At 29.8% G+C, this 23,681-nt stretch overlaps 1 protein-coding gene across 6 annotated transcripts; it reads left to right on the top strand.

Annotated features, from left to right (window-relative positions):
* The first annotated feature begins 295 nt into the window (after nt 1–295).
* Nucleotides 296–22,971, top strand: LOC119687095 (ubiquitin carboxyl-terminal hydrolase CYLD). Of its 6 annotated transcripts, none has more exons than XM_038101273.1 (11): nt 296–391; nt 730–1,323; nt 5,324–6,269; nt 9,221–9,539; nt 16,677–16,861; nt 16,925–17,079; nt 17,232–17,450; nt 20,944–21,178; nt 21,239–21,374; nt 22,444–22,649; nt 22,707–22,897. In XM_038101273.1, exons 2-11 carry the CDS (start codon nt 817–819, stop codon nt 22,895–22,897), a joined length of 3,099 nt encoding a protein of 1,032 aa, XP_037957201.1. In that variant the 5' UTR covers nt 296–391; nt 730–816. The 6 variants fall into 6 exon arrangements, with proteins under 6 accessions (XP_037957201.1, XP_037957202.1, XP_037957203.1 ...); XM_038101274.1 differs by lacking the exon at nt 296–391 and adding an exon at nt 402–506 and having other exon boundaries at nt 22,707–22,971; XM_038101275.1 differs by lacking the exon at nt 296–391 and adding an exon at nt 402–506 and having other exon boundaries at nt 9,239–9,539.
* The last annotated feature ends 710 nt before the right edge of the window (nt 22,972–23,681 follow it).

Raw genomic sequence — 23,681 nt, 5'->3', positions numbered from 1 at the left:
AATATCGAATTTTGTACAGATTTTATGCGTTTGTGGCTGCACATTTATTACGTTAATTATGATGGAATGAATATATTAAAAAGTTTATATTACTGTTAACAGTTAAAAACTCCTTTAATATATTTATTTGATATTATGATTTAGATGTTGGTTTATATATTTGTCAGCACAAAATAAAAAAAATTATTTTATTTTAATTTTTATTTAAACAGTTTGTAATTTTTTTTAGCGTTTAAAAGGTTATTTTCAGCAAAATACTTGGAAATGTGACACAAAATGTCTTCGATATAATATTATGCACAGTGTAAAGAGACTCCTGTACAAATGTTTTCGACTTACTGCTTATTTTTGTTGATGTGGCATCTCACTTTAGAAATGTCATTATTATTGGGTCTGTTTTGTTATTGTACTTATAAGAAAAATATAAACATTTTGAAAAAATGTCGCGTTAAAGTAATTAGATGGTAATTAAACGGCTATAGTCAGTTTTTAGAACTAATGGAATTGTAAGTAATATATTATCGTTGAGCTTCTTAGCATTTTAAAAATGGCTATAAATTGTGGAATCCCCTCTGTAATGTCTTACTTGGAGAAGTAATAACGTTCGATTATTCTTTATTGCTTATGTAGTCTTATCGCGTTCGTGAGTCATTTATTTTAATGTGCATATTATTCTTTAATATTAATTTAATTTATTTTATTTTATGTATAATTTTATCTTAATTTTAGTCATGCAAGCTTCGATAAATTAGAAATTCCAATATACAAGTTAAAATATTTGTCCTTGTATGAAGACCTTAAGCGGCAAAGGTCATCATGGAGAAACCTGCAAATAAATATGCTGTGTTAAATTGTGATACCTCACTATTATTACATCTTAGTGCAGAAATGCTGCCATGTATTAAACCCGAAGAAAATACTTTGTATCGCTCTGCTGGTACAACAGTTAAATTACACCAAACATGGACAATATCAGAAAAAAATCAGAGTGCAGTTATGTGCACTGTAGAAGTTCTTTACTATGGTCACAATAAACCTATTCATGCAGATAATCTCTATGAATGCTCTTATACAAATTTGCATTTAGTAACTGATTATTTATGGCCATTTATAATATGTATACCGGATCCAAAACGGCGCTTACAGTTCCTGCGAAACGCAGATCAATATCACCATAGACTGGACTATAAAGTTGATGATTTTGTCTATGTCAACGGAGAAATCTTAAAAAAGAAAGTGGCTAATTTTAAGTGCGTCATACGCTATATTGGTCCTGTGAATGAACTATATCCTGTTGGATACGTTTTTGGACTGGAAATATCGGTATGATAACTTGGTGATATATGTGTGTATGTGTTTGATTGTGTTGAAACTTATTTTTACTGCAATGATTTTTAAATGTGGTCATACAAGTACAATTTATTAAAACATTAAAAATTTCATTTATTCATTTTTATTTTGTCATTTTATAATGAAGGTGCTGCTCATATAAGCATTGTGATAGCTGGTTTGTTCAGTATATGTCAATCTTGAATGTAAAGTGTTTATTCAAGTAATATTTATCGAATTTGTCATACTTTTAGAACAATAACTTGGTGGAAGTGTTATATATATATTATATATGTATGTGAGTAACAATACAGATTTATATTACTAACGTAAATGAAAATTATCTCCTACTCAATATATATAATATATATAGACAAAACAATCAAATTAAAAAAAATGTTTTATTTTTATTAGCAACAAGTGTCATATAAAGTCATTAAGAAATAATGAACTAATGAAAAAATTAAGAACTTGCACCTGTTTTGACTATAGTTATTGTATTATCAGTTAATATTCCTAATGGAGTTGTCGTTATACTACGAAACAGTTTCGTCATTTACTTTTCTAGCAAAAAAACGTTGTACTGAACCAATAAACAACATATGTTATGTATTCACCATTTTGTGAAATCTAAAATGCTTCTTGCAAAAGTCTTTATTCGTATACTGTTTGCAGCTATTGGAATCGCGTTTAGTAGAGCCCTCTTTCAATGTTGAATTCCTCGATCTCCTTCAAATTATTATTACATCGATTTCTATAGCACTAACAGTCAGCTCGAGTATAAATAGGACTAAATCGCCTATTTATATATATATAAATATATATATAATATATATATTAACCTTCATATAATACCCTTCAGTTTTTGAAACCACGATTATATTACAACAAAATTATAAGCAAAGTTTCGCCTAACATCTTCAAATAATAAAGACGTTTTTCTCTTGTTGCAATTTTACTGATCCAACTTAAGCAAAACAGTAACTTATCACACATAACCAAATCTATCTATATTGTGTTTTTTAAACGTAGCACCTGACCCAATGCGTACCCAAAGTTAAGCTTTATTGAGCTGTAGTTCTACCCAATTGATGGCACAAAGTTTCTTCATCTTGAACCAGGTTAACCTTAAGCACACTCTCTTTCTAATTTTTTTTAACTCCTACATAGTGTACTAACTCCTCTATTTGTTTGATTCTACCATCATGTGTATGTTTTGTAAATCATTCATATTTTTGCTTTCAGGGGTACAAAAACTACAGCTTATGCAAATTATTTTAACTTATTTTGTGAATTATTTTTGGCATAGATTTTATTATACAATCATTAAGTCCTATGTTATCTTAATATAAATTTGGTATATTAAATACCCAAGACCAATGTTTCTTAATGTAGAGCATAGAGGATCCCTTAGAGGATTATTTGATTGTTGAGAGAATCAATTTGAAATTACACATAAAATGACATTTTTAATTTTGGAATACTAGTAACCAGAAAATTTTACACCATCAAAAGAAAGATATTGTTTATGTGAGAATTTATATATATAGTTCATTTTTGGTTCTATGAAAACTGATAAATTTTGATTGATATGCTTGCCTCTTTGATCGATTCTTGTGTATTTTACTTTTACTTACGAAACATAAGAATCTTTCACAGAAATGGAGCGTATCACAAATGAGACTCACAGAATTCTCGGACTGCAATAGTAAACAAAACCAACCTAATGTAAAAAATGGATTTTTTGGAATATACTTCATATACGTACTGTATTTTAAAGTTACTTCTTTTGGTTCTCTTGTATTATATAAGGTCGATTCCACGAACTACTCATACTAACTTCGAGAATATATAAGAGATTATCAGTACTGTCGAAATGACAAAACGATACATGGTTTTCAGTCAAAAATTTTCTTTCTAGTGAATGAAAAAAAATGTCATATTAAATTAAGTATGATATAAAATAAAACAGATAAGCGAAAATTATTAGAAACTTTTGCATTTCATTAATTTGGACATCACTTTTTTGCTTACTTTGTTTATTCAAAAACAGCTGTTGACACTAGCGTTTAACCCACTAAAGACCATCTCTTTAGAATGAGTGGAGAAGACTTCCACCTTAGTGTGAAAACTTCATTCCAGTAATTAGGAAAGAATATAAGCGTCTTGGCTTAATACCTCTAAGTTTCCATTTATCTAAACCAGTGCACTAGACTTTGTACAATAGCGTTCCATTGTAAAATGCATTATATGGGTTTTAATACACTTATATATAAATTATATACTATGCTTACGCTCTCAGTTTACTTCTAACTTATTCGAGTTTAATTGCGAGTAATGTGTAGAACCGACATAATATCTTTATTTAAAACTATGATACATATTGTATCAACTGTAGTTTGTTTTCTACACTCCAGAAGGAAGTGTTTTTTTTTTCTTTTTTTTCCAGTAGTTGGAATCATCGAAAGCCACCGTGTGAGACTTGAACCCACTAAACCACCTTTTTGGAATGTAAGTGGAAGATTGCACCCGCAGATGCAAAACCATTCCAGAATTAGGAGAGACAGAAAATAAGAGCTTAATATTTGTATTTGAAAACGCATGAGTGTTGAAATTAGATGTGATGAGAAAATCCTAACAAACTAATGAGTGAAGATGACCATTAACGGTATACACGATGTTGGGGATTGTAAAATCCACGGTTGTATAACGGGATGGATTGAGGGGAACGAACCATTTTATCAAGGTAGAGAGAAAGTGATTGAGAGGGCTTGTAGAAAAGGGCTTGAAGAAACTCAGAAGGAAGATCTTCGTCACGAAGAATATTGGGGGGGAGATTGTGTGGACGAGTTAAGTGTCTGCGCGCAAGCGAAAGAAGATATTCGTCAAGTCTTTCAATCTTGGCAGTGGAGTAAAGTACACGACAAGAGTGGTGATGTCGAAGGAAGTGTTACTTTATTACAGTTACTTATTTACAATATTTACATTCAATGTTTTAACTATTTATTTGTTCGAACGAGATGTGTCAGATACGTAGCCATCACATTTAATGTTCGAACATATAATGAATAGTTATATGTTCGAACGAGATTTGTGTCAGACATAGTCGCCACACAACTATAAAATTTTATTAAAAATGTTCAAAAAACCGATGTTTATTAGCATCAAAGTATAGTGGAAATGATGGTATTCTTTACAATAGAGTTCTTAGTAAGAAAATCTCATGTGTGCCTAGGGTATTAGAGAATATCAACTAATTGGATGAAGTTGAATAAAGTCAACTATTACATATATTTTTTCACATATCAAATTCTCCAAAATCAATAACAATAAGTTATGTTGTTTACTTTATTTCCTACAGCGATGCTTTATTATGATAAATAGGCTACTTGAAGATGTTCCAGCTATATGAACAACAAATTTGCTATAAGCTTTATTTTATTTTCACTTTATTTTACCTTTATTTATGTATTATACACATACATATAATAGCGAATGCTCAAATACCATATAATAATCCAATATTTTCAAACGGATCGTTGTATTCAAATACCAATATTATAATATTCGAAGCATAAGTCGATGTCCTTCTCACTATCACGTTAAAATTTTTAGGCTAATTCTTTCTTAACTAAAGATTACTATCTACAAACTTAAACTTCTTTAAAGGAAAATATTGCCATATTATTGTAAGGATTTCTAACAAAAATTAAAATTTGGATTGAGGTCTTTACATTAAAATTGGTGTAATTATTGGTAGAATATACACATATATACAATTATAAAAGTTCTCGATTATTTAAATGTTTAAAGGAAAAAAATTTAATAAAACACTCACCTCATTCTAAATCATAATGTGTATGAAATATAATGAATAGTTGTTCTTTTTGTGACCATTAAATTTACAACACTATGTGATAATAATTAATTAATAATTAATTTACTTAAATAATAAGTGTATTTTCTACATATATTTCCTTTATTTTTGTTTTAGCATATTAACAATGACATATTTCAACAAATCAAAGATACACCATTCGCTGAAAAGTATTTTAAGTTTAAGCCAAGCTTTGCAATTTTCACTACAATAGACTGGATAATACCACTTGAATGCCATGAGGGTAAAAGTTCATCTGCTCTTAACTTTATAAACGGTAAAATTGATCGCGTATTGTCAGCGATCGGTAATGCTGGTGATAATCTTTTGAATAGTACGAATACAGGATCAGATCGTAAATTAAAGAAGGACGAAAAAAAACCTTCGGCAAAATTTTATGAACCAATCGACTTGCCAGTAGTACATAATTCCACCAGTATGGATCGAAAAAATGTGGTCAATATTTTAACCCCTCCAAGTGTGAACATTACCGATGCTGAGAGCAAGGCAAATCATGACAGTAGTGTTGAAATACGTAGTACTGGAAAATCGTCCCCGAACATTGTACAGCAAATACAGCCCGTTGGTATACTAAAAAATGCTCGAACAACATCTAACAGTACTGTTGTGGGAAAAGAAAATTCTTCTTCAACAACTGGAAATACAACTCTAAAGCCTACAGTTGTAAATATAAACAATCAGGATATTTATTTAATTGATAAACCAGATGATGCCAGCGAAGGTAATGTTATTGTGGTACCAAAAGAAGAAATGGATTTATATGATATGTTGCGCGGGAATTGGCCAGAAAGTGGTGGGTCTGTGGCAGCTTTATTAAATAGTGCAAACAAATTTCAAAAAGACTCTTCACAAGTGACTTTACCTAGTAATACAGTATCTGCGAAGCCTATTAATAATACCAGTGCTTTAAATACAAGCAAACGTAACCGATCACCAAATTCATTATTACGTCACAGTGCATCGCGTTCTGGCGAGGGAGCCTACCAGCGGAACAAATCAACCAAATTTGAAGCGACAGAATCGTTAGTTAAAGTTCCTAGTGGTATGTATGATAACAGCGTTTCTCATTTGTATTTAATACATGTAAACATAACTTTTTATGTAAAGTAGTTTCGAAACGAAAAAGAAGGAAATTCACTGGTAAGCTGCATTATCGAAAACAATTCCAAACATTTACACAGTAATTGTTCTTTTAAATGCGGCTAAAAACACTTTTTAGATTATACTTTTGCTTAAAAATTCCAAATGTCGAAGTAGATACTTTGGAGTGTGTGTGTATAACCTTAAAATGATTGCACATGTTAGGAGACACAAACGATATAGACTTCGTAACTTCTTGAACTAATTCCAATATCTATGTACCATAAGCATATACACAATTCTGTTCTCGCAGTAAAAAAAATGTTGACTAATTTTAGAATAATGTTGGATTAGTACTGCGGAATAAATTCTTGGTATTCTTTATAATGTACTATAAAACTTAAATTATTGAAAATAACAGTGTTAAGGATATTACATTACACATCATTAATATTAATTTTATAATATACAATGCATTATAATATAATATAATACAATAAGTAATATAATATACAATATAATACAGTATAAAATATAATACAATATCATATATAATACAGTATATAATATAATGTAATATATTATATTATATATATAATATTATATAAAATATAATAGAATACATTACATAATGCAATATAATATTAAATATAGTATAATATAATTAATAATATAATGTACTATATAATAAGTATAATATGATATGATATGTAATATATAATACAAATATAAATATAAATATAAATATAAATATAAATATAAATATAAATATAAATATAAATATAAATATAAATATAAATACAAATATAAATATAAATATAGATATGAATATATGAATATATGAATATATGAATATAAATATAAATATAAGTATAAATATAAATATATATATAAATATGAATATGAATATGAATATAAATATAGATACATATAAAAAAAATAAATAAAACAAAAAAATAAATAAAAAAAAAAAATAAATAAAACAAAATAAATAAATAAAAAATATTAAGAAATAAAAAACGAAAATAAATAAAATAAAATAAAAAAATAAAAAATAAATAAAATAAAATAAAAAAATAAAAAATAAATAAAATAAAAAAAAAATTATAAAATAAAAAAAATAAATAAATAAATAAAATAAAAAAAAAAATAAATAAAATAAAATAAAAAAAATATAAATAAATAAAATAAAAAAAATAAATAAAATAAAAAAAAAAAATAAAATAAAAAAAAATAAATAAAATAAAAAAAAATAAATAAAATAAAAAAAAATAAATAAAATAAAGAAAAATAAATAAAATAAAAAAAATAAATTAAATATAAATATAAATATAAATATAAATATAAATATAAATATAAATATAAATATAAATATAAATATAAATATAATATAATCATAATATAAGTATATGATTATAATATAAAATAAATATAATGTCAACATAATTAAAATATATAGTTAAAATATAATATAAATAAAGTTTAATATAAACATAATATGAATATATTAGGGGTACTCATCTAAACTGATAAATGTTTTATAAACCCTATAAACGTATAAATTTATCTACATGGTAAATGAAGTGTCAAATTTTGTATGAAAAATCGTTTACACAAACTTAATAAATTTACACGAAAATTTTACCGAATAAATTTATATTGTATAAATTTATTTGTTGTCAATACAGAGTTGCGTTCCAACACAAGCAATTCATTTACTACAATATTTTGTAAATATTTTTTAGTTTGGACTTTTCGTTCAATTTAGGTATTTTCTTTTTTAATTTATTGATAGCGACACAACTGATCAATAAAGTTTGCACAAATTTTTAAAATTGCATCGATATTGACTAAAAAAGTGCGTGCTGAGCATTGCATTTTGTGTTGTCATAATTATTGCTGATATAAATAGTGCCATTATATAGCAAGTTGATAAATTTACACAAATATTTCACTAAGTGCGTTCACATAAACGTGTACGTAAACGCATACAATTATATATTTGACAAATTTATATGATTACTCTCTGCAATATCAAAAAAAATATAACTATAAAACTCTCTCACAATATCGAAATGGATAAACTTATTCAATCGGCAGCAAAAACTTAAAATGTTGACATATCGATAAGATTTTTTTTGACCTTTAGTAAAGTAGTAAACCATAGTAAATGATCTAGTTCTAAATATGTCTCGCATTAAAAGTTTTGTTCTTATTTATAATGTGCTCCACTTGTGCATTTTGGTGCAATGATAATCGTGTATTTAATTTTTATTTAACAGAAACCATAAGCTAAAAATATATTTCATATATAAGGTCGAGACATATGTGCTAATAATGAGCTATTTTTATCTCTGAATATTCGGTTACTTTTGAAAGCATTACACACTAGTCTATTCAAGTATGCTGTACATTGACTACACCGCTTCTATTATTATTTTTGTGTTTTACGTGGTACTATGTTTTCTTTTAAAATAAAATAAATTTATTATGAACAATTGTGATAATTGTCATCATCATAGCTTTTCCTGTCGCCGTTGGCATAGTAAAGTTCACAGTAATTCTCGCACGGAATATATATATTGTGTATTTCCATTTGTACAAATATTTTCACATTTGCCATAAATCAATGGAAATTGAAAACGCTTATGAAATGCAAAGAGCTGCAACAACTTCTCCAAGTGATTCTTCCATCTATAATAATATTCCTCTGACAGTGTTGGAACTCTTTGCATCACCACCAGTTAGATACAGTCATGAATTTGGACACAACAGTACAGGTTAAATGACAATGATATCTAATATACAGTTTCAGTATATCAAAGCAATCTTTTTTGTACCTATGCATAACACTCTTCACAGACTACATTAATGTACAAACCGAACCACTCTATGATAATGTAAGCAATTCAGATGCATCATTTTATTTAGGCGAGCAGACGACAACCGCAGCACAGGCATCCGATGATTCAGCAGCAATAGGATGTGAAGACTCCGATTTAGGCAAAGTGGAATCCATTAAGCCTTCACCCTTACAAGAAATACCGGATACTGGTTTGGTGATTGGATCTATGGTTGAAGTATCTGTATTAAACAATAAAAATTTGCATGGAGTTATACAATGGATTGGTGTTCCTTCTGGAGATAATTCTATAATGGTCGGAGTGGAATTAGAAGATGAAGCAGTTGACAAGGAATTGTGTCCAAGCAATGGTTCTTACCTTGGAGTACCGTAAGTTATTATATTTTCATTACTTATATTTCTTAGCTGATACGTATAAATATATGCACAATTTTTGTTAATTGATGAATTCAAAATATGTTATTTGTGGTACAATTCCGATTTCTGCTCTGCTACTGGCATTATTTTTATACTGGCATTTTATACTACGAGTATCTAGCTTTAGATTCACAATGTTTTACATTTGAAAATGCTAAAAATAAATAGACGCACCAGATTGATGCATCTAAAGTATCAATGTAAAAATTGCAAATCAAAAATATAATAATAATAATAATATATAATATAATATATATATAATATATAATATATAATCTTATATATTTAATTCTTCTGTACGTGTGTTGACAGTGAACTCCTCCTAAACGGCTGAACCGATTTTGATGAAATTTTTTGTGTGTGTTCAAGTGGATTGAAGGAAGGTTTAGATTCACAATTTGGCCCACTGGATAATGTCTTTTTAATTAATTTTTTATTTTTTGGTATCCATGTACATTTATATTAGAAATTTAAAATTTATTCATGCTTACTTTGATTTGTTTAAAAAGTTTAAAATCTCTGAAATGATTCGTAAAACTGCCGTTGCATAGCTTAAGTGCATTTAAATTCCGCAGTATTAGGTGAGCCAATTTTTAATCTTAAGTTATGTGGTGGTATTCCTGGAAACTCCAGCGAATTCAAAAATTCAACAGGATAGTTGAACGATTCATTTTAGAGTTTAAACTTTTTAAACAAATCAAAGTAAACATGAATAACTTTTAAATGTCTAATATAAATGTATATGGATACCAAAAAACTGTATAATAATTAAAAATACGTTATCCAGTGGGCCAAATTGTGAATCTAAGCCATCCTTGAATTCACTTGAACACACGCAAAAAAGAAGAATTATATATATAAAGAAGATATATATAACGTACAAAAAACAATACCACGCCTTCGTGGACGAGAAGGAAATATTGGTCGACGGACTCGGAATTCACAATTACTCCAGATCCGTCGGTTAAATAGATCGCCAGAAAACAATGAAAATGTAACAAACCAGAATACAATCACACGTGCTAATGAAAGTCAAGAGCAACGCAACAAACCCCTTCGAGCTAATGCATTGAGACAAAGACTGGCCCGTCAACGAGTCACCGACACATTCAGAACACGTGAACAACAGCGTTTGCAAGTGTATGGCACATTGACACGTGCATCATTTCATCGCCTTGCTTTTGAATATGAGTCGGATATCGACTATTCGTCACATTCACGAATTGTAATCGGTGCTATCAACAAATAGTGCCAACACTGTCATGCGTCATTTGAGTCCCAACACTCAAATACAAAGGTGAATCGGCCGGTTTCTGTTGCGCATCTGGAAAAGTTGTATTGCCACCATTGAATTCGCCGCCAGAACCATTGAAAGCACTATTGGCTGGAGCTACATCTCAATCTAAATTGTTTTTTTCGTAAAATTCGCAAATTCAATTCGTGCTTTCAAATGACATCATTTGGAACAACAAAAATCGTTCAGAATGAGAATGGTCGCAATTTTCAATCAACGTTTAAGATTCAGGGCCAAGTGTATCACCAAATTGGTTCTTTAATGCCGATGCCCAATAACGAACGCAAATTTCTGCAAATCTACTTCATGGGTGATGAGAAGCAGCAACTAAACGCACGTTGCCAGTACAACCATATCGAGCAGATGGAGGAGCAAGAAATTGTGGGTATTTTAGAACCGTTTTTAAAAAATCACAACCAGTTGGTCCAGTTGTTCAATACCGCTTCAAACAGACTGCTAAACGACAACTATACAAACCAGGAATGCTACCATATAACTTAAGATTAAAAATTGACTCACCTATAATCATGCTGAGGTGAAATTATTTGCGAAATCTGAAAGACTTACCAACACCGCGTTATCAAATCTCTGAATGGTTACAGGCTCCTCGGGGAGGTATGCAGATCTGAGGTCAATAATTGCTTAGTCTGATGAAGTGATAAACAATAACCTTTTTTCATTTAAAATGTAGTGCTTATAAGGATTTGAAGTAACATGAAAATATTTGTAACATAAGTAATACATGTAGATCAAAAGAAAAAATCAATTCAAAATAATTTTCGCATTAAAATGCTAAAGGTTAAGTTGAATAACAACAAATATTATAACTCAGCTGAGCCAGGAAAATTAATTGCAAGGGGAAACAACGTTCGCGGGGTCAGCTAGTATATAATATATAATATATAATATATAATATATAATATATAATATATAATATATAATATATAATATATAATATAATAATAATACAATAATATGAAGTTGCAATTGTCAAATATATTAAATTAAGGTTAAGTAAAATATAAAATACATAAAAACGAGTACATTTATTCGTATAGGAGAAGAAGAAAGTAAAATTTATAATTACTACACTAGTACCATATATATCGGTTTATATTCCATATATTTTATATGTACGCACCGTCAGAGAGCACAAATTATCAAATTTATATTAAATCAAAATTGACAGGCATAAATAATGCACCAAAAGCAGTTTATTAAATAAGAAAGAGAACAAACTTACTGAGAATTATAATTATCTAGAATTATGAAACAATACATTTTTTTTTTTGATATGTGCTATCAATAGATATGCATTGTTACGTGAAGTCATAAGTGATCTTAATAAAAATTAAAGACCAGAAGGTGTAAGCTACGATTTTATCGTTCTTGTTGTTATCGTTCTTGCAAGTGTAGTTTTTTTTACTAGTGTAATCAGTGTAATAGTCAAGCCACTAAAATAAAAAATTATATATCTTATTGTCATCTTTTTTCAATTTAAACTTGATTTAAAGTTAATTTTTATTACATTTTTATTTATTCAAAAGAAATCGTTAGTAAACAAAGCTACAAAATGGAAAGAGAAAAAAATAGAAAGTGCCTACATGGCGATTGTCTTTATTGTTAAATAGTAGTACACATATTCTTATGTACTTTTAGCACCGTATAAATTGTTCTATAAATAGTAGTCACAAGTAAAATCTTAATTGCAAGAATTATGCTTTAGGTGGGATTTGAGATTGTCGCCATTTTCAGTAGGTAAATAAATAATGTTCAGAATTGCTAACTTTAGAATGAATTTTCTGTGGGTTTGTAAATCTCTTAAAATCATTCTTAGAAATTTTTATCATGTTGAAAGAATACTTCACAGACATAAAGCACGATGTATGTTGTCTAGGTTTCGCAGAGCACCAATTTTACGCAGTCAATCTATATTTTAATGTTGATAGTAATGCTTCGTTTTGTTATTACTGATTTTTAGGCTAACATTTAGTGATTCATTCTGAAGCTGGTTTAATTTTTTTTTCTATCGAACCTGTAAGAAAAATCTTCTAAATAGTCAAAACTATTTGCATGCCCGATTCATGCACGACTCATTGAGTCGTACATGCCTATGGGGAGTAAAAAGACTTACATTCTCAGCTTAAACTCCTGGTGATTCGTGTGTTTTCACTCTGATTGCGTACTAAGTACTTTCGTCCTCTTTAACAATGTTTATTGTTCTAGAGATCATGCATTTGTAAAGGCTCCACTCTTCAGTGCTTGGCAACATTTGCTTTACCATAGAAGAAGGGCTGGCTTCTCCGATTAGTGTTTCGAGATTTTGTCTAGTATGTACGATTCTGATATCTAATTATTAAGTCGGGGCTCTCAATTTTATCTGGACAAACAAACTGGTTTAGTTTAAGAGTCTCCAAATATTATCTCTTTTAACAAAGGCGAATATTATTTAAAAGTCAATTAGTAGCGCATATTATATATAGTTGTACTCGATATATTGCTCTATTATTCGGTGAATGGTATTTTTCTCGTCTATTTATTGAATTTTAATTTTTGAGATTTTTGTTTTCTCATATATTCTTTGAGTTGGTTACCTAGCGATTTAGTATAATTTTATTGAACATTTAGTTTTAGATCGCAATTTGAAAAATAGCTTTTTTGAAATAAATTACAGTAAAGGATACATTCTAAACGGTAGATATTGTTTCAGTAATCCAAATTTTATTAATATTGTTTTATTTTAAAAATAATAATCTCTTTTAAATTATTAAATAATAGATGAGAGAGTTGGACTCCCATCTAGATGGGCTGGGATATTATCTAGGTTTGTCGATTATTCGGTTTCATATTCAATATTTTCTGCGTATGTTCCTATGGCTTCTTGATTATATTTACGATTCGCTGAATTATTTAATAACAAATCATGTTTAAAACTTTTACTTTATTCTTAATATCTTCTTCTAATATTTCATTTTTAGAATAATATATTACTGACAATTAATTTCTTATAATAAAAGTTCATCAAACCACATCTTGTTTTAAAAGCATATGTTATTGTAAGTACAGTAGAGATTGCAGCAGTTCCAATAATAGTTCTTTAAATCGAAGTCGTTTTCTTCATACTACCAATTGAACATATACATATATTTTAACTAAAGATCCAGTGCATAAAATCAGTTACCTTGAAAATTGTTTCAATAGTTGTGCTAAATTTCGGAGTAAAGTTCGGTAGATAAAGCATTTCTTTAAAAAAAATAAAATTTTATTTTATAATTTTAACATTATTAACACGGAAATCCAATAAACTGTAACATTACATTTTAAGTAACGCATTATATTCGATTGACACTTTTGGCCGCAGTATTTTTAGATTTTAGATGCCTGCTGAAATCTATTTATCATATTCATATTGTTAAAAAAACATTTCTTTTAATCCACATGCCACATTAGTTAGAACACATTAGATAGAATGGGAAAACTGTGGATGTAAGGTACAACAAATACTTTCCAGTATTCGCTGTCTTTTTTTAAACGGGTGAGTTATACTTGGTGGTATGTGAAGACGAGTGACTTTAAAATTTAGACGACTGCACCGCTCTCAGAACTAATAAAATAAGAATATTAATTCTTTAGTAATATTGCACTCTGTCCTGCAAACTCAATGCAAAGTGCATGAAATGCACAGTTTGCGTGAACTTGCAATGGACAACAATAAAAAATACACACACAAAGTTTCTTTCAATTGTTTGCAATCGTCATCAGTAGATCGTTTCCTTATCCGAGGCTGCCTCTTCGTTTGCATTGAATGGAGTTTTTAAAAGATGGGTTCTAAGCTCAATGCATAACCTCATATATCCCTTAGGAGAATTTCGTTGCACACATTAGTTCACTACGCACGGATGATTGTAGCTATCCAGAGGGGGCCACGTGGAGGCTGTGTGTCAACTTGGAGAGAACAGTGACAAGAATTGCGCTGGCATTTACCATGTTAAATGCAATCACTTTACCTTGTATGTTCAATCCCATCCCCTTGCTATATCTAAACCCATGTATATATGCTTGCAACGCAACAAAAAAGGAAAAACTACAGCTGTTTTGTTATCTATTGCTTCTCATGCAGCTGCAAAAACAGCTGTTTCATTTTGATGTTGCAATTCTGCAACAGAGGTGTTCTCGCACTCTTAAAATTTTGGTATAGCATTCTTGCATTTCGTGCACCTTGCAATGACTTTGCAACACAAAATGAATACCCCTAATGTTTATATTTACCATATATAACTGATTGGATACTATTTTAATTATCTTCCACGACTTTTTCAAGTGGTTGTATTGCCCGAATGAACCATCAATCTAAAAAATTGATTAAATTTCTAAGTAATATGTTCTATTAGTGTATTAAAACCAGTACTCAAATTTAACTTTTCGCCTCTCTTAACATGTGATAGCAATCATTGCCTGATTAAATTTAGTTATTCCATTTACATTCGATTTGAAATTTATATAAAATTTTATATTTTATTTTAAACGTCAAAGCCATATATTCGCTGACCCTTGAGTATAATATTATAGTTATACGTACGTAATAAACATAAAATATATAAATATAAATTTTATTTCTGTTTACTTTTAAAGTATTTCATTTCCAACTGTTTGGTTATATTGAAGACGTATATCTCTATAATTGTCAATTGGAATAGTGTATATGGATCATTCTCTTAAAATGGGGTGGCTTATCGTGTCATCACATCCGATTTGGATAAATTTTTTTTAATAAAATAATAAACCTATACTTCTAGAAAAAATGTTAAATTTTTTTTCTAGGATATATAAGATGACTGATTTATTAATTTTTTTAAAAATACCTCTTAAAATAATGCTTTCCTGAAAAAGGTTAATATAATGTTAAATCTGAACTTAAAAAGTAAAAAATGTTTCATGTATAAATTAAAAAACTCATTTTTATATGTTTTTTTGTTTAATTTCAACTGTTTAAACTATTTGTAAAATGTTTGATTATTAATCCAAAGCCCCATAGGCCCATATCATCTAGGAAAAAAATCAACAAATATTACCGAAATACGAGTATTTTTATTTAATTAGAGGAGGTGATGTCAAAATACCGGATATAAAAAAATGCGCCCATAACTAAAATTTATAACTAAATTTAAAAAGTGTCATCTTAGGATGTGTGCGAGTTCGAGTAAATTGAGGTAAAGTAAATTGAAATTTTCTAGGGACTTTTTGCACTAAAAATAAAAATATAATTAATTAATTAATTCAATTATTCTACAGCTGGTTTATGATTTCGTTCTAATATAAACACAGCAAGTAAAATTGTTAATAAAAAACTTTCATAGCAAAAGTAACAAAACTCCAGAAAAATATGCGAACAAAAAAGTCAAGTACCGCTTTGGATCAGTTGGTTAAGGTGCGCTGATTCTGAGCTTCACATTTGGCAGGACCCGAGTTCGATTCCTGGTACTTGTAGTCTCAAAAATAATTATTTACGAATAAATAAATACAAGAATTATTTCCAAGACCACTGATAATGGGTATTTGGCAATACTCGAAACAGCTGTATGGTCAGCTAAAAATTCAATTAATTAAAATAATATAAAAAATAAAATTTTTGTTGTTGTAGTTCACTACTGTTCGGAAAAACCTCTTTAAAAATTAAAATATAAAAAAATAAAATTTAACAAATATTTTTAAAATTAAATATTAAATTACAAAAGATTAAGGAAGAAACTAAAAAGGAATAATAAACATTAAACAATATTTTTTTTATTTTTTAGCCTTTTTAAGTGTCCAGAAGGGCGAGCTATATTTGTTGCTCCAAATCAGTGTAAAAGCGATAGACGTTTTACTGATATGGAAGGTGCCGTAGGAGGAAAATTGAATGTAATAAATAACCAGCAGGATACCAAATTGTTTGGTCAAGTTGAATGTCCATCTGTACCGGGTGCTGTTCCACCTCTAAGTGAGTGCTGACATAGAAACGAATAAAAATATATTGTTTTACATATAAATCTTTAAAAAATAGGAGCTCAGAAACGGTCAGATCTTGAGAAATTATGTGGCAAGTTTAAAGGAATCCAGGGTCATCACAATTCTTGTTATTTAGACGCTACACTCTTTTCCATGTTTACGTTTACGACCGTGTTTGATTCTCTACTATTTCGTCCACCTGATCCAGATGTAAGTTACAGATTTTACATTCATTTATATATTTATAAAATCATTTCTTCAATCATTCATTAATTTATTTATGTATTTATTGAGACATCCCATTTATTTATTCATTCATGTTAGTAATTTATGTTTTAAAAATAAATTATTCTTTATTAAAGGATATACCCAGTTATTTAGAAGTACAAAAGGTTTTAAGAGAAGAAATTGTAAATCCTTTACGTAAAAATGTGTTTGTACGTGCTGATCGAGTGATGAAATTGCGCAAACTATTAGATAAATTAAGTTCTGTAAGTGGTTTGACTAGCGAAGAGAAGGATCCAGAAGAGTTTCTAAATAGTTTGTTAGCTCAAATTATGCATGTTGAACCATTTTTGAAGGTAAGTCTAAATAATTAAAGTTTCATATATTTAGTTTAATATAGTTACTTCGAAAATCATATGTTGTATATTTTTATATAGGTTTGTATCTTGCTATAACCTCTTACGGCATATGAATTTTTTCTTTAAAAGATTATTAATCATCTAAAAATATATTTTGAGTAAAGAAAACAGTTTATGTATCTACTTTATACATAATATTATATTATATGCTTAGGTATTAATTATTGAATACCGTCCTGAGATTGTTTAATCTCCATATGTGCTTTACAAAACAGTACGTTTCTTATAATCCGTTTAATTACTTCAAATGTAAACCAATTGTTCAACTTCAACTGGTTAGCCAAATCGAAGTGATGCCTACTTTAAAGAAATAGCTCATTGAGCATTTATGGATATGAATGGGGCTTTTGACAATATCACTACATGCACATTGTTATCGCTGATAACAACAACATATTTCCAAAATCACATCCGTAAGTATCAACACTGTAATGTGTTGAGAAGTTCCTTTAAAACTGCTTTGATTACTGGTAGTTAAAGATGCACTTATTGAATTGGAGTAAAACGACTACAAGAGCAATGCGTTTACTATCACAATAATATGATTGGAAATATGGTGTCTGTCTTGTAAAAAGTTCTAGTTTGGTACATAAAAGGAAACCTACACATCAACCAAAAAAAAGCAGTAACAGCTAACGGACAAACTAAACCTTAAGTCTCTATTCATATGAGACACGGCTTTCAATAAAGTTAAATATGTTTTTAGGTCAATCATCGGATTATTGGCTCAACTGGAACGCTTGCAGTTAATATGTGCTTATTTAAGCAAATCATATTATATGGATTTGTAAACGTTTCTACAGTAGAATTTGGGATTTAAATAGCGACAGCTTATTGTGGCTTTATTGCATATTACTGTATAATAGCCAGGCCTACTATAGCCTGGCTAAAGCTTCGAACTTGAGCATTAACAGGCACGAGTTCTAAGCTTGGTACTTGCAGTCCAACAAATTATATACGGACTATTAACTAATTAAAAATTCGATTATTTCCTACGATCACTGATGATGTGTACTTGACAATACTCGAAACAGCGTTGCATGGTCAGTCAAATTTTAATAACTTAATCAAATTTTTGTTGCTGTTTCTTCATTACTGTTCAAACACTTCTAGTTTTCTTTTCGTTACAAAACGTGTCACATTCGACAAAAAAATCAATTTTATTTAATTATGTTTGTTAGTTATTAATATAAATCGTGACTTACTATACATGAACGATTATCTTCAAGATTTTTTAAGATATTATTAACTAAATAAATATTTTTCGTTATTATAATTATTATTATTGTTCTAGCATTACATCAATTAAGGGTAAATTAAAAATTTAAATCTAAATGTCTTAACTAATTAAATGTTTCATTTGTTTCCTTATTAACTCTTCTACGCCATGTAATCCAGGGGCGTGCTCTGTTTCTTGCACCTTTGGGGGTACCATTGTAGGGCTGCATATACTATTTCGTTTGCGTCCTTCCGAAGGGTATGCCAAATCCATTTGTATTTCCTGCGCACTATTTCTTTATCAATAGGGATTTGTTTAGATATTTGCCACAAACGAGCATTAGTTATCGCACAGGACCATCGACTATACGTTGTGAACATCTATTTACAAATGTTTGTAGTTTATGAATTGCTTCTTGTTTTAAGTACCATGTTTCGCTGCCGTAGATAAGCAATGACTTGACCCAGGAGTTAAATATTTGAATTTTGGTTTCTTATTTTATTGTTTTATTTGACCATACCCGCAAAAGACCGGAGTAGGTACCAGTAGCCTTCGCTATTTTCTCAAATCCTTCAAAGTCTTGAAGGATCGTATATCATATATTGTCCTCGTATATTTTGAAACTAATTGCTGTTACGTGAGCTCAGGCGCATTTATTAAGTCTTTTCGATGTGAATTTGAAGACCGATTTTTGAAGTGTCGCTAGCTACGGTCATAAGTCTCTCTTGGATCTCATTAAATGTATTGCTAATAGGGTACATCATCAGCATAGGTTAGATCACCTAGTTTTTGCATTATCTTCCAATGAATACCTGCTTAATTGAAGTACTTGTACACCAGATCGAGAGCCGTAATAAAAAGTACAGACGAGAGTACGCAGACTTTTTTCATTCCTGATACAATTCGAAACGACTCGCTAAGCTGCTCGTTGTGTAAAACCCGACATGAAAAGATATTGTACTTATTTCTGATTATATCAACGATTTTATCGGGGACCATTCTTGCAGAAAGTGCAATCTATATAACGTCTCTCTTTAATGCGTCGAATGCTGTGTCATAATCAATAAACACCATATATAGAGGTCAATATGGATTCTGACGACTGGAATGTTATCGATGCATGTGTAACTAGACCGGAAACCAGCTTGGTTTGCTTTTATAAGTTTATCAAGTGGATCGGATTATTTGAGAGAATATTTTCCCAATTGTTGGCAGTATGGATACTCCGCGCCGGTTTGATCACCTTTCTTTGGTAACTTGACGAATATGGCGGCAAAAGTATGGCCGCCATCGCTTCGACATCTGCTTTAAAAAATTCCGCAGGTTTGTCATCGTTACCGGTAGTTTTTTTCGTCTTTTATTGTTTTAATTGCTGCTGTTAGTTCTGATGAGATAGGTGCGTCTGTATTTGTATACCTATTTAGTGATCATCTCGTTCGCTAGCTGTTTTTCTTTACATGTTTCTAATATTCCATTTTCGTCTTCTATTGCTGTGATGTTTGACGCTCTGGAACCACCTAGTTTTCAAACTATATTACTTAGATCGCCCCTATCTGCTGCTGACTGTGCTTGTCTTCTTTGTTCGTCATAGAAGGCCTGTTTGTCTTTCTGAATGTGTCTTTTAATTTGCCTGCTGATCCTCTCGTAATCTGGCTTTAGTTATGCTTCTTTTAGTCTATTGCAGTATCCTGCTAGTTTATTTTTAAATTTTCTGCGTTCGTCAATTAGGGTTCCATGTTTCTTGAGTAATCCAATATTTTCGTTCCTGCTGGTGTGCTTTAATTGTATTATCACAGATTTTCTTGAATTTTCTTTTCCGATTTGAGCACATTTCTTCTGCAATAAGTGGTGGATTCTCTTCATCTGGTTGAATTCTATTAATCTTCGCCTTACTGTCGACCTCATTGAGTCAATTTTTAATTTAATGGGATCATATCTGCTGATCTTTTTATTCTGATTAATTATTGTGTAATGATCGCAGCCAATATTTGCGCTAAGCTTACTTCGAACATTGCAAACAATGTTAAAATACTTTCTCGAAAGGCAAATGTGGTTGATTTGCTTTTCTATATTATTCGCTGGCGATACCCATGTCGTTTTATGACACTTTTTGTGTGAAAATACCGATCCATCAATTCTCAAATCATGATTTTTGCACATGATTTTCATTATTGCTATTTGATTAATTTTGATATTAATATGTAATTTCAGTTAAGTTCTGGTCAAGATGCTTATTTTTACCAATTGTTTGTGGAAAAGGATGAGCGCCTCATATTTCCCACCGTACAACAATTATTTGAGCAAAGCTTTCATTCATCTGATATAAAATTAAAAGAAGTACCTTCCTGTCTCATAATTCAAATGCCTCGCTTTGGCAAGAACTTTAAAATGTACCCACGCATATTACCATCTCAAGTTTTGGATGTGACTGATATAATTGAAGATTGTGAGCATCAAGTACTTTTTATATAAATATTTTTTTGTACTAAAAATTAAATATTTTAAGCACCAAGACAGTGTTCTGTTTGTGGAAATTTAGCGGACCACGAATGCCGTGATTGCTTTGGAAAACTAGATGAAGGCTTGGGTGGTACAGCGTTTTGCTACACATGTTTAGATACTGCACACAAGCATGAAAAGAGGTATTTACTTTAAATGCATATATAGTAAGCGTCCAATGTAGCAAATACCCAATTTAACGATTTAAAGAAAGATAAAATTGTATCTTTGACTATTCTATAGATTGAACTATGCATTCATTATACCTCCAGCTCAGAAAGTACCCGGATTTTGTAAATAAAACAGACAAATTTAAATTTTATTTCAAATTTATTTTATCTCCTTCAAAATATGCTCCTTCTGAAGCGATACACATATGCCAACGCCTAACCCAATCTTCCATACACTTTTCGTAGGCCCGTGCAGGTATGGCTTTTAGTTCCTTCGGCGAATTCTCTTTTACCGATTCAATCGACTCAAAACGCTTACCACGAAGGGGCAATTTGAGTTTCGGGAACAGGAAAAAGTCGCACGGTGCCAGATCTGGCGAATATGGTGCCTGAGCGATGACATTGGTGTTGATAGCCGTGTTTGGTCAAAAAATCGCGTACAACAAGAATTTTCCATAGTAAAAATCGCTAAATGCACTTGAGGTAGTCTCACATTAACAGCTGCTGTAAACAAACTAATTGTCAGATGGCGCTCAAATTTGTACCATATGTCAAGTAAGGGTGTACCAACATAACAAAAAAAAATTTTTTGAAAGAGGTCTATTACTTAAGAAGTACATAACAAACAACAAAATCCGGATATTTTTTGAGCAGAAGGTATGTTAAATGTGGAATAGATAATGATTGATATTAGAATGCTATTAACGATTGTAATTATACACAATAACATTGTGGATAACTTAAAACTTCTGTATAGTTAACTGAAGAATATAATAAATATTTTACTAAAATGAATAATTTTACTAGATTGAAAAGAGATAGTGTAAGAAATCAATAGATTTTTTTATAATTCTGTACTTAATTATTAATAGATTAGCTAATTTAAGTTTTTGAAATAAAAAATATATATTAATATATTAATTTCATTTAACGAATCATTCGATTTAACAATTGTGTTGCCCTATAAACTTTTCGTTTAATTAAACGACTACAGTAATTGTCAATACTTATATTAATTTATATTTGTTTAATTTTTCTTCAGAGCTAATCACAATTTCCGCAAATTGTCTATACCGGAAGACTATACAATTATGGCAGAACATCAACAAAACTTAAATATACCACGTTTATATATGGAACTGTTTGCAGTTGTTTGCATAGAAACCTCCCATTATGTGGCATTTGTGAAGACTGGATTTGGGCCTGATGCACCATGGTGTTTCTTTGATTCAATGGCTGACCGTGAAGGTAATATAATACGTGCTTAACTTAAATTACTTAATTAATGTTATTTTTATTATTAAGGTGAAAAAAATGGGTATAATATACCTAATATGCACGTGGTTCCTAACTTGCCACAATGGTTGACTGAGGAAGGCGCACGTTCTCTAAATGAAACGCCTAATGAGAAATTGCTACCGCCATTGGCAAAACGACTTTTTTGTGATGCTTACATGTGTATGTATCAAAGCTCTGATGTTATGATGTATCGCTAACGCAAAAAATTTCTAGTTATTTAACTAAATCACTAAATATTTAATAATAAAACTAAACAAGAATATTCACTTAATTCCATTTTTTTTATCTCCAAATTAGCTAAAACCGTTTTGTTAAAATTTTGAAAAATGACTAATTTAATTCATAATATAATTTATAAATAATAAATATAAAGTTTAACTTTTGAGACAAGAAGGCACTCTATTTAAAACACATGAAACTAAAAAATATATTAGTAAATAAATTACAAAAAACTAATACAGTTTATTTTGATTATTATCAATTGTAATAATTTAATAGATAGACGATAAAATATATTGAAGTGGTCAGGTTGCTTCGGCTGAATACAGGCTAACGTTTAATTTCAGTCCACCCACCCAATCTTCCCCATCTTCTTCCTCATTCCACACACCTCTCCCAACCATTACCTACCCACCTCCCTACCCATGTAATCGGCTTGTATATCCTTTCATGTTATCTGCTTACAGATCTGAGCGGGTTACAAGAACAACAATGATGAAATAGCAGTGTTATTATATTTCAGTAATTGCACACCTGTTTTGAAAATATTAGATTTGTAGGACTGTTTGTCAATCTGTGGAAGTGACTTTTTAATTAACAGAATCAGCTTCAAGTTTTTCTCTCGTGTCAGACAGATAACCACCCGAATGGCACCACAGTGAATAAAACGTATATGACGACCATTCTTTTTCATCAAGAATAAATTGACTGGTATCTCAACGGAATGAGGTCGACTATTAACTATCGGCAAATTCTTTACGC

Source organism: Teleopsis dalmanni, chromosome X, assembly GCF_002237135.1.
Source record: "Teleopsis dalmanni isolate 2A chromosome X, ASM223713v2, whole genome shotgun sequence".
Taxonomy (NCBI): domain Eukaryota; kingdom Metazoa; phylum Arthropoda; class Insecta; order Diptera; family Diopsidae; genus Teleopsis; species Teleopsis dalmanni.
This window is presented reverse-complemented; position numbering and strand designations above follow the sequence as displayed.

What these genes read in the sequence shown, in the direction of transcription:
- LOC119687095 (XM_038101274.1), top strand. Translation starts at nt 817, where the DNA reads ATGGAGAAACCTGCAAATAAATATGCTGTGTTAAATTGTGATACCTCA. An exon ending in ATGTTGAACCATTTTTGAAG is followed by an intron (nt 17,451 to 20,943) that starts GTAAGTCTAAAT and finishes ATGTAATTTCAG; the next exon opens with TTAAGTTCTGGTCAAGATGC. An exon ending in GCACACAAGCATGAAAAGAG is followed by an intron (nt 21,375 to 22,443) that starts GTATTTACTTTA and finishes ATTTTTCTTCAG; the next exon opens with AGCTAATCACAATTTCCGCA.